The sequence below is a fragment of the Coregonus clupeaformis genome, chromosome 27, assembly GCF_020615455.1.
Source record: "Coregonus clupeaformis isolate EN_2021a chromosome 27, ASM2061545v1, whole genome shotgun sequence".
NCBI lineage: Eukaryota > Metazoa > Chordata > Actinopteri > Salmoniformes > Salmonidae > Coregonus > Coregonus clupeaformis.
The window spans coordinates 29,075,434-29,092,220 of record NC_059218.1 but is presented as its reverse complement, the minus strand read 5'-3'; the positions used below and the strand labels follow the sequence as shown (position 1 = coordinate 29,092,220).

The window sequence follows — 16,787 nt, the reverse complement described above, 5'->3', positions numbered from 1 at the left end:
TTACGATCCGGCAGGGAATGGATGTCAGGTCAGAGCTTATGAAGGGGTGATGATCAGGACCAGGTGTGCTGAAGCTGATGAGAAGCAGGTGCGGGTAATCGAGAGATCACCCGCCTAGCAACGTCGCCCGGCAACCGGACAGGGTGCGTTCAGGCACCTTCGGGAAACAGGAGATTCAGAGCAGAAAAACGGCAACACAGGCAGGAACAGACTCAGGACGCAGGGTTCATGACAGGGAATTTGGGCCTTGTCGGGTGTTTGTAGATTATCCTTCGCGTCCGACTCGTTGAAGAAAAAATCTTAGTCCAATACGATGTGATTAATCGCTGTCCTGATATCCAGAAGCTCTTTTTGGTAATAAGAGACGGTGGCAGAAACATTATGTACAGAATCAATTACAAATAATGCGAAAAAACACACATAATAGCACAATTGGTTAGGGGACCGTAAAACGGCAGCCATCTCCTCCGGCGCCATTATCAACTTAGAAATCTAGTTAGCATAACAAAAAAATCCCCATAAAATGTGTCAGTTTAAGCTAGATATATCTATTTTTTTCATTGGATGCGTCTCAATCCACCGCATCTGCCGATGTCGCACTTCCGCATCTGCGGTGAAAGGTGACAGAGCTAGAGCAGTGTCAGACCATGACAAATCCCGAATATCGGTCTTCTCACAAAATGTAGTGTCCGAATGGTATGAACTACAAGGGGTCTTAAAATTCTAAATAAAATAGCTAAATTATCCTTGGTATGACCTTAAAACAATTCCATATAGCTTAGTAGAACACAAATATGTTGGATTTGAATCCTTTTGAAATAAGTACTAGAAAGTATCAAAACCAGATGGAAACAGTAAATGAAGGACTACCGGACACTGTATTATCCAAGGAGACATCTGTTATCATTTTGAATATTTTCTTTAATTAACATTTTGTTTCATGGCTTCATACTGCAGTTGTGCACTATATATGCACTCAAATGTAGCGAATATTATGTGAATATTATGAAATTGTTTGAGTTACTTCACATCAGACTTTAAAACATGCATTGTAATGAGAAAATCTGTGAGAGTGCTAACATGGTGTTACTGTGCTGATGATGCAGTACTTTATTTCTGTGTTAGTGCTACTGTATGTGACTGTGCAGGTCTATACATGCCATTGGTATGTACTTGCATGTATGATGCTGTGTTACTTGCTGTACTCCTAATTACAGCCAGATTCTGACTGCACTCTGTGACAGCAAAGATGCCGTTAGGTTGTACCAAATACATGTTTGTCTGTCTGCTCTGCTCTGATGGAAGTCTGAGCATAATGACCCGTGAATGAGTGAATTGATAGCGCTGAATGTGCTTTGTGACGGCTTTGATGCTCTGGGTCAGGCATAGTGTGACTGCCTTAACTTATCTCAGTTGGCCCTTTATGGCCAATAGTCACATATTCCCCAAAGCGTGGAGGTTGGTTTTTAAAAAACGGTCAGCAAAGGTGGAATAGCACAATAAAATAACTCACCTTTCTCCATATGACATATCAGATTCAAAATATTATTTTTGTAATTGAGTTCTCTAGAAATGCAGTGTTTATGTAAATCATCAGAATAAACTTACTCTGATCTAATGTGTTTGCTCATGCATTATTACAGTTGTAGGCAATCTTTTCCAATGCATGATTTAAAATGTTAAATTGAGTGGAATGCTCAGTGTACTGCTTGGCCATTGGCACTTCTGGGTTGTAGACACTTGTGCTTATTGCTCCTTATCTGTGAAAGTGCTTATTGAGACTGTGGTCACTTTCCTTCTCTGCAATAAACAAGCATTATGTCAACACTTCTGCCTACTTTCACATTGAGTCAAGCTTTGTCCAGGTAGAGAGCTGTCACTGACTTTCTTAGCAAAGAGATCTGTTTTGTAGATGCTACTGCAATTCTGCTCAGCCTAATCTTAAATGTGACACAGGATACTGTTTAGTTTTATCTAACAAAAATATGGATGGAGTGGTGGGTGACCTTGAAACGGGGCAAGCAGGGAGTGACGTGACACTTGAGGAAAATGATTTTGCTGTTGTTGGAGCGAGGTGTCCTGCAGTGTTAAGTACGGTTGAGGAAACAGAGAAGGTAGAGGAGGAGGGGAGCAGGGAGAGGAGGGCTCGGTGAAAAAGCCCCTGCTTCTGCAACAGCATGTTCTGGGAGAGGTCAGGCAAGTCACGCAAACAAGGCCAGCAGATGGGGATGACCAAAATACATCTGTTCAACAAGAGCTCCATTTTGACAGCACAGAGCAGCCTCAAAGCAAAGAAACAAGTGTTGGGAGTCAAAGCAATAGTGACAACCTAGGGGACAACGGGTGCCCCATCTGCAGTGGACTGTATGACTCTCAGGCAGCCCATCGGATGGCTTTGTTGAACTGTGACCACACGTTGTGCCATCGCTATCTGGCCAGCTTCTTAAAGCGTGCAGCAGATCCTAGCCGGGTTCAGTGCCACTTATGTCGACAGAGAACTCCCCTACTTCACTGGGTCCAGAGGATGCAGGAGGATACAATCTACCACCAGGTCAGTAGCTCTAGCTCTGGACTCCTCATCACAGACCCTCTGCCTGAGCCTGAGAATATGCCAGCTCCACGACTCTGCTTCGCCATGGAACCGAGGCTGCAGTCTTGCATGGAGTCAACATTGCTGTGTGGATGCTGCCTGTGTACCCTCCTTGTCTGATGCAGATGATGAGGCAGATGCAACGCCACTGTAGATGCTGCTACCTGACATTCCTGGTGCTTCTCTCCTCCTGATAGAGCTGAACTGTCTGCTGGTTATCTTCCTTCCTGTTATCGTGCTTGTGTTGTTATTCACTCTAGTGAAGTAGATGGTTGGTTAATCTATACATATTCATCTCCTCTAACATCTACTGTATTTCATTATGAATAACAGTGTTTTCTGTTTTTGCAATGTGCCTTTAGTAAAAAAAAAAAAAATTCATATTGCTCAGTAAAGAACAAATCCTCCATGGACCTTGGTTTCAAAATAGACCGGGATTTAGTGCTTATCAAATGACACCCATCTTTTACACAGAAAGGATACAAATTAACAGCACACTTCTTGGAAACATGGTGGCTCTGCCTCTAAGGATGACCAAGGTCAGAGTGGTTTAAAAATAGCCAAATATTTCAGTGTATCTCTTGCAGTGTCTGGGCCCTCAGCTTTCCCTCTGACCTACTTCAGCAGTTTGGATGTCTGCTACTGTGTATTCCTCCTGTTTATTCCTAACTACTGTAGTCCAGCCTGTTCTATTTTCATGATATGCCCTTGGATGTTTTCAATAAGACTTAGTAGCTGGTAAGAAATTCTGGTTTGAGATGCTTGATTGATCAGACATTTAAATTGCCTCAATTACTTGAAACGTCACCATATTTGAATTTATATATTTCTTGTAAGTAAGTAAGCCACCTCTTTTCCAGGTAAGTATACACTGAGTGTACAAAACATTAGGAACACCTTCCTAATATTGAGTTGCACCCACTTTTGCCCTCAGAACAGCCTCAATTATTCGGGGCATGGACCCCGGGAGGGGGGCGGGGGGGGGGGGGCGGGTGTTCTACTAAGCTATATGGACCCACAGTGGACCCACAGTTGTGTCAAGATGGCTGGTAGTGGATCTCTACTCCAAATAGCTCGATCCATCTCATCCCACAGATGCTCAACTGGATTGAGATCTGGTGACTGGGCAGGCCACTGCAGTAAGCTAAATTCACTGTCATGTTTGTGGAACCATTCCCTAACAATCCTAGCCTTGTGGCATGGGCATTATCATGCTGAAGAAATATATTTGCAGGTGGATACACTGCTGCCATGAAGGGATGCATTTGATTGGCAATGATGTTGAGATATCCTGTGGCATTCAAACGTTGCACCACTTTTATCAAAGGGCCCAATGTGTGCCATGAAACACACCCCACACCATCACACCACCACCAGACTGCAATGTTGACACGCGGCATGATGGATGCATGTACTCATGGGATTTTCTCCATACCCTAGTCCTCCCATTAGCGTGAAACAGCAGGAACTGGGATTCATCAGACTAGGCAATGTTTTTCCAATTATCCAGTGTCCAGTGTTTTCATTCCTTAGCCCACTACAACCGCAGTTTCTTGTTTATTGATGAAGGAAGTGGAACTCTGTAACGTCATCGGCTGCCATACCGCATTTGTGTCAAGGTACGATGAGAAGTGCATTCTTTTATGGGTCTTTGGGCACCAATGTTGTTCATGGGTCCTTTGTCCTTTTTCTTCAATTACCCGTTTTTGACCACTGGCCTGCCGTTGGCTGGATGTCCTTTGGGTGGTGGACCATTCTTGATACACACAGGAAACTGTTGAGCATGAAAAACCAAGCAGGGTTGCAGTTCTTGACACACTCAAACTGGTGCGCCTGGTACCTTCTACCATACCCTGTTCAAAGGCACTTATATATTTTGTCTTGCCCATTCACCCTCTGAACGGCACACCTCCTCAATCCATGTCTCAATTGTCTAAAGGCTTAAAAATCCTTCTTTAACCTGTCTCCTCCCCATCATCTAAACTGATTGAAGTGGACTTAAAAGGTGACATCAATCAGGGATCATAGCGTTCACCTGGATTCCCCTGGTCAGTCTATGTCATGGAAAGAGCAGGTGTTCTTAATGTTTTGTACACCCTGTGTACGTCTACTAAGTGAATGTTGAATACTGCAGCTGGTCATTGGGACATGGCCAAAGAAAACGAGGGAGAGCTGCTCATCAATAATTTATGCAGGGGGCCTCTCGAGTGGCGCAGCGGTCTAAGGCACTGCATCGCAGTGCTTGAGGCGTTACTACAGACCCGGGTTCGATCCCAGGCTGTGTTTCAGCCGGCAGCGACCGGGAGACCCATGAGGCGGTGCACAATTGGCCCAGTTTCGTCTGGGTTAGGGGAGGGTTTGGCTGGCCGGGATGTCCTTGTCCCATCGCGCTCCTTGTGGCGGGCCGGGCGCATGCATGTTGACTTCAGTCGCCAGTTGTACAGTGTTTCCTCCGACACATTGGTGCGACTGACTTCCGGGTTAAGCAAGCGGTATGTCAAGAAGCAGTGCGGTTTAGCAGGGTCGTATTTTGGAGGACGCATGGCTCTCGAACTTCGCCTCTCCCAAGTCTGTACGGGAGTTGCAGTGATGGGACAAGACTGTAACTACCAATTGGATGTCACGAAATTGAAAAAAATAAATATTTATAATAAATAATTTATGCAGGGACCGCACTCTACACCTGAAACTCATCAGACATGCACCTTTAGAAGGCACTGTTAGAAAACCCACCTCTATGAATAACAATACTCTATTTATGCTAACATATTCTCACCTCTCAATCAACCAATGTGGCTAAACAGTCACAGCACTTGATGAACACACACGCATGTAGATGAAATTAGCAATGCAATGTGAAGCTGGTGAAATACTGTGTTTTATTGGTTCCCGTCCTGGAGGCGTACCTATTTTCTGCTACTTTTGATTCACATTGTGAATCAGGCATACAAATACATTTCTGCCAGGCTATGTGTTAGTGTGTAGGAGGGGAGAGAGAGAACGAGAGAGAGAGACATACATATACACACACACACACAGGTCCCTCAACCCTCTTACCTTCCACTGTGTAGGTGGTGTGTATGTATGTACTTGTCTCTATGTGGGTCGATGATTGTGTGTGTATGTGTGAACTCTAGAGTGTGTGTGTGTGTGTGTGTGTGTGTGTGTCATTGGTGTGCATGAGAATCTTGAGTCTTTGTTCTCTGCCAGTGCACATCGTTATATAACGTCTGCATTGCAGGCTTGCCCAGCTGTATTGATGTATTAGTGGAGGGAGGAGGGAGGAGGGACACTAATGGCTACAGGAATCCAGCAAACAAGAGTCCTTGTCGCTGTTGGCCTTCCCTCAGAGTGGCTCTCATTAGGCAGTGTTTAACACATACACACACAGTGCCACAGTCTTACAGCTATCCCACAGCCATACAGTATATAGTAATATATCTCTATGGATCTGAGCTATCTGAAAACCAGTCATGCTGTTAAAACATTATATTCTCAACACCCGTATTATAAAAGGTTACTTTATATCACGTACAGTGAAATATAGGTTATTCAAACCAATCGAGAAGCCTGAGGGAGGGGTAGTGTCCCGCCCCCTTTAAGATTTTGGCATTGATCTAAATACAATTTCATACTAAATAAATCTATTGAATAAATCTATAATAAAACTAGTTTGTTTTTCCATTACTGCGGAAACCACACACTTCAGAAGAGGGCTATATGTTTCCTATGCCTACTAAAGATATATCGTATCTAGCCTATCTGTGTGCCATAGAGAGAGAGAGAGAGAGAGAACTATATGTTTCCTACGGCAGGTAGCCCAGCGGTTAGAGAGGCGAGCCAGCATCTATGGATAACAGAATGACTGGTTTGCCAGTTCGAATCCCGGGTCCGACTGAAAAATCTGGTGGGAAGTGAGCTTGCAACCGGAGGGTTGCTAGTATCAAATCCTAGATGCCATTGCCCGCCGTTATGCCCTTGAGCAAGGCACTTAACCCCCCATAACAACAGCTCCCCAGGCGCACAGTGTGGCAGCCCCCCGCACCTCTCCAAAACCTGTATGTGTGTCTTTCGGGAGGGGTTGGGTTAAAAGCGGAAGTCAAATTTCGGTTGGACCTTGTGTGCAATTGACCAATCAATTGATCTTAATCTATATGCCTACACAAAATATAGAATCTCTAGCCTATATGTGTGCCTCTCGTAGTGAGAAATCTCTGCCGTTCCTACATTGTAAATTCTTTCCTGTTGTTTTTACGGTAACTTACAGGTAGCCAGTTGCTTTTTACCGTAATTGCATTGGATTGGTGCAATCAGGTTGGCTGCTACGTAATACCATATTTTGGTATTTTATATCTCTTGCACTTCTAGGGGCCTTAACAAAACAGACCAAAGGACATAGCAAATACTCAACCATTAAAGGTTTGCGACTTGATGCCACTCCAATCTATCCACACATTTAATTGTTGGGGCACTACTACCACATATCTGTGAAATTGGTACAGCACTCTCACTAACGGGTGGCACAAACGTAGCCTCTTACAAGACGCCTCAAAATATGTTCATTAGCCAGAAACAACAATACCATGCAACCACTAGCCGTCAAAAGGTTTTTTGCGCTCCAAAAATACAGTACGGTACTGTATTCTGTGGGTTGGAATTACGGTACCATTTGAAATACAGCAATTCTTGCCCTGCCCAAAACATTCCCACAATGAACCATAATTTACAGTATGCTGCAGTATAATGCTTCGCAGTATTTTACTGTTGATAAATGTACAAATTTACCATATAAATTGTAGTTTTTCATTATAGTGTAATATTCGGTATAATTAATTTAGTAAATCATATAAATATTGTACACTGTTTGGTTTGTTCACTTCAGACCTTGATGTCTCAATCCTATCACTCAGAATTGTTTCAAAAAGTTGCAAGTGGCTATCCCACAATGCTGTGCAGTACAGTAATGTACTGTTAAACCAAAGTTTCTTACGGTATCATTTACTGTTTACGCCTAAAATCACCCAGAGTGCATTGCCATTTATGGCAATTTACTGTAAATAATTGATATGGTACTTTACTATTAGTTTTATTGTATAATACTGTGAAAACAACAAGAAAGTTTTACATTGTAATTTATATAATTCAGTAGAACGTTAGATCAATTCTGACCTAATTTCCAAAATGCCTCTTTCATTTTAAAATCTATGACATTTACACTGTGAACACACAACAGGGCTCACAGGTTACTTCCTGCTAAATAAAATATTTATTGACTATTGATTAAAGGAGATAAAACAGATTAGATTTAACCATTAATCGTCTGGTTTATAAACAACCCATCCCTTTTACAGCCCTTGTTGACCTTATAGGCTAGTTTCCCCAGATGAAACATATGATTTTACTTGGAAATGTGTGGGGTTTAATGTGGGTAGAACAGTGTAAAAAAAGATATGTTGATTCAATGTACAATTGTAAGGCAACCAGCTGCAATAGGATTGTGAGTTTGCTTAGCAGTAATGTTGTTGAGCAAACTCACAATAAACAGTTTGTGTGTGAAAATTTTGTTGAGCAAACTCACAATCCTATTGCAGCTGGTTGCCTTACAATTGTACATTGAAACAACATATATTTTTTTTACAGTGAACAAGGATAGCCCCACAGTGGAGGTGTCATAATACCTATAAAACCTAGCGGTCAAACAGGGAAATGGTTCCAATCGTTTTTCCACCATTCATTTTTCCCAAACACTTAAAATAAGGGCTGTGTTTTGTGTAGGCTTACCATTGCGTGACGTTTTGATAACCATGTAAATCTCTCTCGGACAAGGTGACTATTATTAATATATTCAGCTCTTTTTACTCTCAGATTCGAAAATGCTAATTAGCATCAAAGTAGACATCATGTAAGACTACAAATCCCTGCAAGCTCCTGCACGTAATCTCTAGCTGACACCTTTGCTAGCAGGTATTGTGTCAATTTAAAGCTTGCACAAGACAGTTCCCAGAATTGTAAATTTAAATAAATGTAGCCAATTTATTCATTACTAAATTTAGCTAACATTAGATAGTTAATCCAGAGATTGTTACCTTTGCCTCGATTCGGCAGTATCGTCCAGATCATGGCATTTGTAGTTCTTTTTGATAGCCACATTAGCAGCTAATTAGCGTTTCATTATTTTTTTTTAGGTGGGGTGGGGTAAATACAGGCAAATATATTGATAAAAGTCACCTTGTCCTAGAGCAATTTACACAGTTATCAAAACGTCACTCCAGGGTAAGCCTACACGAAACAGCCCTTATTTGAAGTGTTTCTAAAATCCCCTATGGGAAAAATGAATGGTGGAAAAACGATTGGAACCATTTTCTTGTTTGACCTCTAGGTTTTATGGGGAATTATGACTCATACTGTGGTACTCTATTGTCTAAATAAATAAGTCTAAATAAACCTAGGCTACTCTGATTTTCAATGCTCCAGTGTGATGTGCTTCAAAGTAATAGCTGTACCATAATGTATTTGATGTTCAATAGCCTACATGTTATTTGATGTTAGGCATTATGATTGTTCAGAAACTTAACACTGTGGAGAGAGAGGCTTGTTTCCTAGGTAACCAGGATGGTTGAACATTTCCCCCCTGCTTAGCAAGATGGACGCTCTTGTGCCTCCTGTGGTTACTTGGAAACCTTGTTCCCTCTCTCCATTCAGGGACATTTCAAATGACATTACCGAACCGCACAATCAGACAAAACATCTAATACAAATTTTACATTTATATTTACATAATTTAGCAGACGCTCTTATCCAGAGCGACTTACAAATTGGTGCATTCAACTTATGATAGCCAGTGGGACAACCACTTTTTTTTCTTTTTTTTTATTGGGGGGGGGGGTAGAAGGATTACTTTATACTATTCCAGGTATTCCTTAAAGAGGTAGGGTTTCAAGTGTCTGCGGAAGGTGGTCAGTGACTCAGCTGTCCTGTCGTCGTGGGGGAGGTAAAATGACACATTCATGTCACACTTTTGGAAGAAGTCAAGCTTCAATGTTTCATTGTACACTAGGCTGGGTAATGCTTTTAGATGCAACTCTACAAATTATTCAGGCGTTTTATATTTTTATATCCCCATGTCAGGGACTCGCAGTAGCCTAGACAAGCATCATACTGTGGTTGTGTTGGAGATTGTGCATGATTGAAGAGGTTGAAATATGGATGACATGGTTACATAATTGATTGGCTGTTTGGAAGTAAAGGAGTGGGGAGGGGGTGTAGCCTACACTTAATTGGTGGTCCTGGTCGGTCTGGGTCTGTGGAATTATGGGATTTACAGCACAAGCCAGTTCAACTGAAACGGGAGACACATCCCAGCGAAATAAACATGCAGGCTTCCCACTGGGAACAGACATCAAATCAACATCTATTCCACGTTGGTTAAACGTAATTTCATTGAAATGGCGTGGAAACAACGTTGATTCGACCAGTGTGGGCTGTGGGCTGGGCCCATCTGCTCATTATAGGAATACGGTTGGAGAAGAAATCTCGCACATTGGAATCGTTTGGGTCACTGGATTATTGAGGTGACAATTTCCATTGCAATGGCAGCAACCATGTGCAGTATTTATTTAGCCTACCTAAAGTAGTCTGCAATATTCACACTTTAAGAAATAATTTGTTTTTTATCACATAGACCTAATATGACGTTTTTGATTAGATCAATTATTGTTGTTCTCACACACCAATTTTGTCTTGCTTTTCTTTGATGCCCTATTCATAATCTAACCTACTACCATTCCTGTCATATAGTGAGTAACATCGTTGTTGAGATGTTGAAAATACACGTTTTTATTATTAGTTTCCTTTGATTAATTTCCTGTGACATTCTAGCAGCATAACGCCAACGCGAAATCACGGATAGATCGCGGAGGCGCGCACCACTGCGCGGGCACAGCTGTCAGCACCAAGGACAGCCGCTCAGCCCCGAGCGTAGCATCAGTATAATCACTTCACAGAATAGCCCCGCGCGGAGCCCACGGAGGACCGGGAGATAATTATACAGTGCGCAAAGGGAGCCGCATACACCGCGAAATATGCTCTGACTCGTTTCTATCGACATTGGAAAAAAGACAATGGGGAAAATAGGCAAAGGAAGATCAAACTGTTTGAAGAAATGCTTCTAAAACAGCAGAGATAATCCAACAACCGTTGAGGTCCTGACCATGCACATTCCTCCGCATTGCACATAAATCAACTGTCCAGATTTTCCACACTGTCCGGTGGTTCCAGCCGTGGTAACCGGTTGAACCGTGCAGTCCAGAAGCCGGGCAAGCCGACCTGCCAACACGAGGAAGAGACGCAACCGGGGTCCACTGTGCGTTTTGGTCGTTTACACGATGCGTCTGTTTCTGCTGGCGGTGGTCCTCTCGTGCTCCTGTGCGCGGGCTGGCTGCGAGCCGAAGATAGTGAACATCGGAGCCGTACTGAGCCAGAAGAGGTACGAGCAAGTCTTTAAGGATGCGGTGACCCAGGCGAACCAGATATATGGGAGAGATAAATTCAAGTTGACCGCCATCTCCGTAACGCACAAACCCAACGCTATCCAGATGGCTCTCTCCGTCTGCGAGGACCTCATCTCTAACCAGGTATCTCAGGAGGGCGCCGGCGTTCCTGCATGGGTGTTAAATGATAACAGCCTAATAACATGAGTCATTAGCACATATATAGCCCATCTATTCATTGGTGCAAAATGTCAATCATATTAATCCGAACCATTTAGAGGGCTAGGAGGATTGTCCAAAATGTGTATGTGGCCTATTTGAGTCTCCTATTTGGGGTGAAATGAATTATCCTCTTTAGTGTGATGCATCATCCCGTTTCTGCTTCAAAGGAACTGACTGATGTGCGTAATGGGGCAAATGAGGTCGATATATTGTGATTTATTTGCAATAAACAGACCACTAAGCATAGACTATAACCTCAGTGCCTGCCTGTGAATCACTGTGCCACCTGTTTCCAGCCTGGTCTCATGGACCAAACGTAACATAGGAAATCCGGGGCGCTCAAATTAGTATGATATGTTACGTTTGGTATGTGTAACAGTGTTGCTTCCATCCCTCTCCTTGCCCCAACCTGGGCTCGAACCAGGGACCCTCTGAACACATTGAAAACAGTCACCCTAGAATCATCGTTACCTATCGCTCCACAAAAGCCACAGCCTTTGCAGAGCAAGGGAAACAACTACTTCAAGGTCTCAGAACGAGTGACATCACCGATTGAAATGCTACTACTGCTCATCGCTACCTAGCTAGCCATTTCACACCGGTTAGATATGGTTACATAAGACAAAAGGTTACATAAAACCCCTAACATATGGAGTTGTTTTAAAATGGTCATACCATGGATCATTTTGCTATTTGAGTTTCAATTTTAGGACCCCTATAGGTATAAAAAAAATACTGTATATAAAAAAATGATTGGATTAAACATTGAATTTAGCCTTCTTGCTATTAGCACATAGAAACGCATTGAATAACATATTCATACATGGCAAAACAGATAGTCAAAAGGAAGTATGTTTTGAAGTGTATCCTATATCTGAGCGATATAAGAAAGATCAGGATTTTTTAATATATACATATTTTTACCCATATTTAACCCCTTTTTTGGGCACTAAACTACTTCCATATATACTCCCATTAACTGGTACCAGGATACCTTCTGATGAGTCTTGTGAGGCTTGTGGGCGTCCTAGAGAGAGTCTCATCTTTCCATAGAGGGATCATATTAGTTTGTAGCCCAAACGGTTTGGAAGCAACAGACGTTTTAGTGAGAAGACCGATTTTCAGTATATGTGTCCTGGTCGGACAAACACTTCTGTACCTCTGCCACCTTCCACAACAGATGCGGAAGGCCGACATCGGTGGATGCAGTGGATTGAGATGCAGCCCATGCAAAAAAACAGATATCTCTAACTAAAACAGACAGATTCTGATGGGGATTTTTTATTATTATGCTAATTCGGACATCGACTCTAGGGGGTTGTTTAAGGCCAAAATGAAAGGAGGGTGGTTGGTTGGGGTGGATGGGTAGGTGTTTAACGCAAACGTCTAGCAACCCAAAGGCTGTGTGTCCGAATCTCATCACAGACAACTTTAGCATTTTAGCGAATTAGTAACTTTGCAACCACTGACTACTTTTGAGCTGCTTTGCAACTACTTAGCATGTTAGCTAACCCTTCCCCTAACCCTTTAACCTAACTCCTAACCTTAACCCCAAACATAACCCCTAGCCTAGCTAACGTTAGCTACCTAGCTAACATTAGCGTTAGCCACTTATAACGCGAATGTCTACCAACCCAAACGTCTAGCAACCCAAAGGCTGTGTGTCCGAATCTCATCACAGACAACTTTAGCATTTTAGCGAATTAGTAACTTTGCAACCACTGACTACTTTTGAGCTGCTTTGCAACTACTTAGCATGTTAGCTAACCCTTCCCCTAACCCTTTAACCTAACTCCTAACCTTAACCCCAAACATAACCCCTAGCTAACGTTAGCTACCTAGCTAACATTAGCGTTAGCCACTTATAACGCAAATGTCTACCAACCCAAAGGTTGCGTGTTCGAATCTCCTCACAGACAACTTTAGCATTTTAGCTAATTAGCAAGTTTGCAACTACTTAGCATGTTAGCTTCCCTTAACCCTAACCCTTTAACCTAACTCCTAGCTTAGCTAAAGTTAGCCACCTAGCTAACATTAGCCACAACAAATTGGAATTTGTAACATATCATACGTATTGCAAATTTGTCTACCCCTGAGTCCAGGTTGCTATTTCAAGCAGATTGATCTTATTGCAACAATATGAAATGTTTTATTGCAGTTTATATCGTAAAAAAAAAAATGGAACAGTTTATATGGTTAAAAATGGGACTGTTTATTTGCAAAACAATCTGTTTGTTGCAAATGTAAATTGTGTTACTCTAATAGACAATATTTCTTAGAGCCTAGGCTATGATAACACTACCATGAAACTGCAGCCAAGCCTTTAAGAGATCCATCACATATGGTAATACGAGCTTCCAAAAGAAAATGGAAGCTGAAATGAAATTATACATTTTAGAAGTTGGATATCCATATGATGTTGTTACATAAACAGTAGCCAATGTAATGAGTAACTGCCAAACCTGGACTTGAGGCCAAACATGAAAAATAAAATGGGCTGTGGGCCTGTGGCCAAATCTCTATCCCCATATCTGTAGCCTATTATCCAGACAAAGCTATGTGTTCAAGGGTTAATATAAATCATACAAAAGTTATTCTTTATCTGTTAGAACTGGACAATCAAATTAGGCTTTAAAAGCCATGGACTGATTGTTTTTATCTAAGGGCCCAAAACACAGAGATTTGTGGGGGATTAGAGGCCAACTGCACTTCAGTGTACACAGCTGCAGATCCACTGAACTGCAAACAAACTAACTAACCAAGAGTGAAATTAGTGACGCGTCCTTAAATGAGTTTTACTGCAGTTTCTATATTCACTGCTTGTGCCATGTGACAAAATATTGCCTAAAAGGAGGCCAACATGGCCACGTACGCAATGGGCCCATCCATCAAAGCATCCCAGGGTTAGCAGTTGGGGTGCATGCCTCGTTCGTCTGCCATTATGTCACCGAGAAGGGCGTTTAGTTTGTATTATGGAAAATTATATGATTTGATCATTAGAAAAGGGTAGTTATAACTGTTTGGTTCATGTTATTACTAGATCAATGATGAGACACACAAGTGTATGGTAGGCAATTGTTTTTGGCTCTAGACTGGGAAAATTACTTTTTCACTTCAAGTGCAATTCTTCTTTAGGTTATTATAGCTTTTGCTCAGGACATGTGTACACGACTTGTGCAATTTAAACCTAACAATGAAAACAACATTAATAAGTTATGTATTGCGATGTTACCCCTTTGAGAATTGTTCCAACACTGAAAGACATTACTAAAAGCCTGGTCCATCCCATTCACATTAAGCATTACATTGCTCATGTAGTGAAGAGAGCTGAGGCGTGAACCACCCCTCCCCAATCCCTCTTTCTCACACTCTCTCTCTTTCACACACACACACACAAAGGTCTCTCCCTAATTCCTCCACACTATTCCAATGTCCCCGGTCCTCTTCATTGTAATGATTGTTGTAATTGATAGAGATGGTTATTTGCTAACATATCTTTGCTCCCTACGTTACACAATATCTGAGTCCCATCCTATCATCACAGAGGGCTGCAGGGATGAGAAAGGTGCCAATGTTCTACATGTACCTTTACTTGTCAAATGCATGGAACAGTGCCTACTAACTGCCTAGCTGGAGACCTGACCATGTGAGAGACTCAATAGGATGGTCTTGGCTCTGTGGTGGTGTTTGTCACTCAGAGAGAGGGTCCATGACAGATGGGATGGTAGATGCCTGGAAGCGCTCTTTGGATGGAAGAGCTCATTTGAGGCCCAACCATACGGGCTGCACACACTAACCATCATGCCTGCATATCATGCCAGTTTTGTCTTCCCCCTCAGTTGGATCAGTGTTCCATTTCTCAAGAATCCTATTAATCTAAGAATGTATATACAGTTGTGCAGTAATAAGTCGTTAGTAGAGCTGCAGTGAGGAGCACCTGTCAACTTCATCCAGGGTAAGTGTCACTCAGCTTTGAGCCAAATGAATATCCATCTGCCATGCAGCCATAATGCTAATGCTAAGTGAGGATGGTTTAAGAGGAAAGAGCTGATTTGACATTTCCATGTCGCGGTGATGAATCAATAGTCGACACACTTTATTATCCTTTCACCTCCTTCACAGATGTATGTTTTTCTTTCATCCTCGTACTTGTGTCTGCAGGTGTATGCCATCCTGGTGAGTCATCCTCCCCAGTCCAACGACCACCTCACCCCCACGCCTGTGTCCTACACCGCAGGCTTCTACCGCATCCCTGTTGTGGGCCTCACCACACGCATGTCCATCTACTCCGACAAGGTGAGAAATTACAGATAGGGAGAGAGAGAGAGGGAAGGAAGGGGGGGTGGAGAGGGAGGGAGAGAGGGAGCGGGGGAGAGTGAGGTGAATGATGGAGCAGTCCATGGGGTTCTAAACAGATAAGAGAGACATACAGTGGGGAAAAAAAGTATTTAGTCAGCCACCAATTGTCCAAGTTCTCCCACTTAAAAAGATGAGAGAGGCCTGTAATTTTCATCATAGGTACACGTCAACTATGACAGACAAAATGAGAAAAAAAAATCCAGAAAATCACATTGTAGGATTTTTAATGAATTTATTTGCAAATTATGGTGGAAAATAAGTATTTGGTCAATAACAAAAGTTTCTCAATATTTTGTTATATACCCTTTGTTGGCAATGACACAGGTCAAACGTTTTCTGTAAGTCTTCACAAGGTTTTCACACACTGTTGCTGGTATTTTGGCCCATTCCTCCATGCAGATCTACTCTAGAGCAGTGATGTTTTGGGGCTGTCGCTGGGCAACACGGACTTTCAACTCCCTCCAAAGATTTTCTATGTGGTTGAGATCTGGAGACTGGCTAGGCCACTCCAGGACCTTGAAATGCTTCTTACGAAGCCACTCCTTCGTTGCCCGAGCGGTGTGTTTGGGATCATTGTCATGCTGAAAGACCCAGCGACATTTCATCTTCAATGCCCTTGCTGATGGAAGGAGGTTTTCACTCAAAATCTCACGATACATGGCCCCATTCATTCTTTCCTTTACACGGATCAGTCGTCCTGGTCCCTTTGCAGAAAAACAGCCCCAAAGCATGATATTTCCACCCCCATGCTTCACAGTAGGTATGGTGTTCTTTGGATGCAACTCAGCATTCTTTGTCCTCCAAACACGACGAGTTGAGTTTTTACCAAAAAGTTCTATTTTGGTTTCATCTGACCATATGACATTCTCCCAATCCTCTTCTGGATCATCAAAATGCACTCTAGCAAACTTCAGACGGGCCTGGACATGTACTGGCTTAAGCAGGGGGACACGTCTGGCACTGCAGGATTTGAGTCCCTGGCGGCGTAGTGTGTTACTGATGGTAGGCTTTGTTACTTTGGTCCCAGCTCTCTGCAGGTCATTCACTAGGTCCCCCCGTGTGGTTCTGGGATTTTTGCTCACCGTTCTTGTGATCATTTTGACCCCACGGGGTGAGATCTTGCGTAG

The 16,787-nt window shown here is 42.6% G+C and overlaps 1 protein-coding gene across 12 annotated transcripts in view; it reads left to right on the top strand.

Moving 5' to 3' along the window:
- The first annotated feature begins 10,230 nt into the window (after positions 1-10,230).
- LOC121541717 (glutamate receptor ionotropic, NMDA 1) overlaps positions 10,231-16,787 on the top strand; it is a 29,717-nt gene continuing 23,160 nt past the window's right edge. For 3 of the 12 annotated variants that reach the window (XM_045208121.1, XM_045208125.1, XM_045208120.1), the window contains exons 1-2: positions 10,432-11,223; positions 15,463-15,597. In XM_045208121.1, the coding sequence (XP_045064056.1) occupies positions 10,975-11,223; positions 15,463-15,597 (384 nt within the window). In that variant the 5' untranslated portion in view covers positions 10,432-10,974. Of the gene's footprint in view, positions 11,224-15,462; positions 15,598-16,787 lie in introns of all 12 variants that reach the window. The other 9 variants (XR_006657523.1, XM_045208122.1, XM_045208124.1 and 6 more) reach the window with 6 other exon arrangements.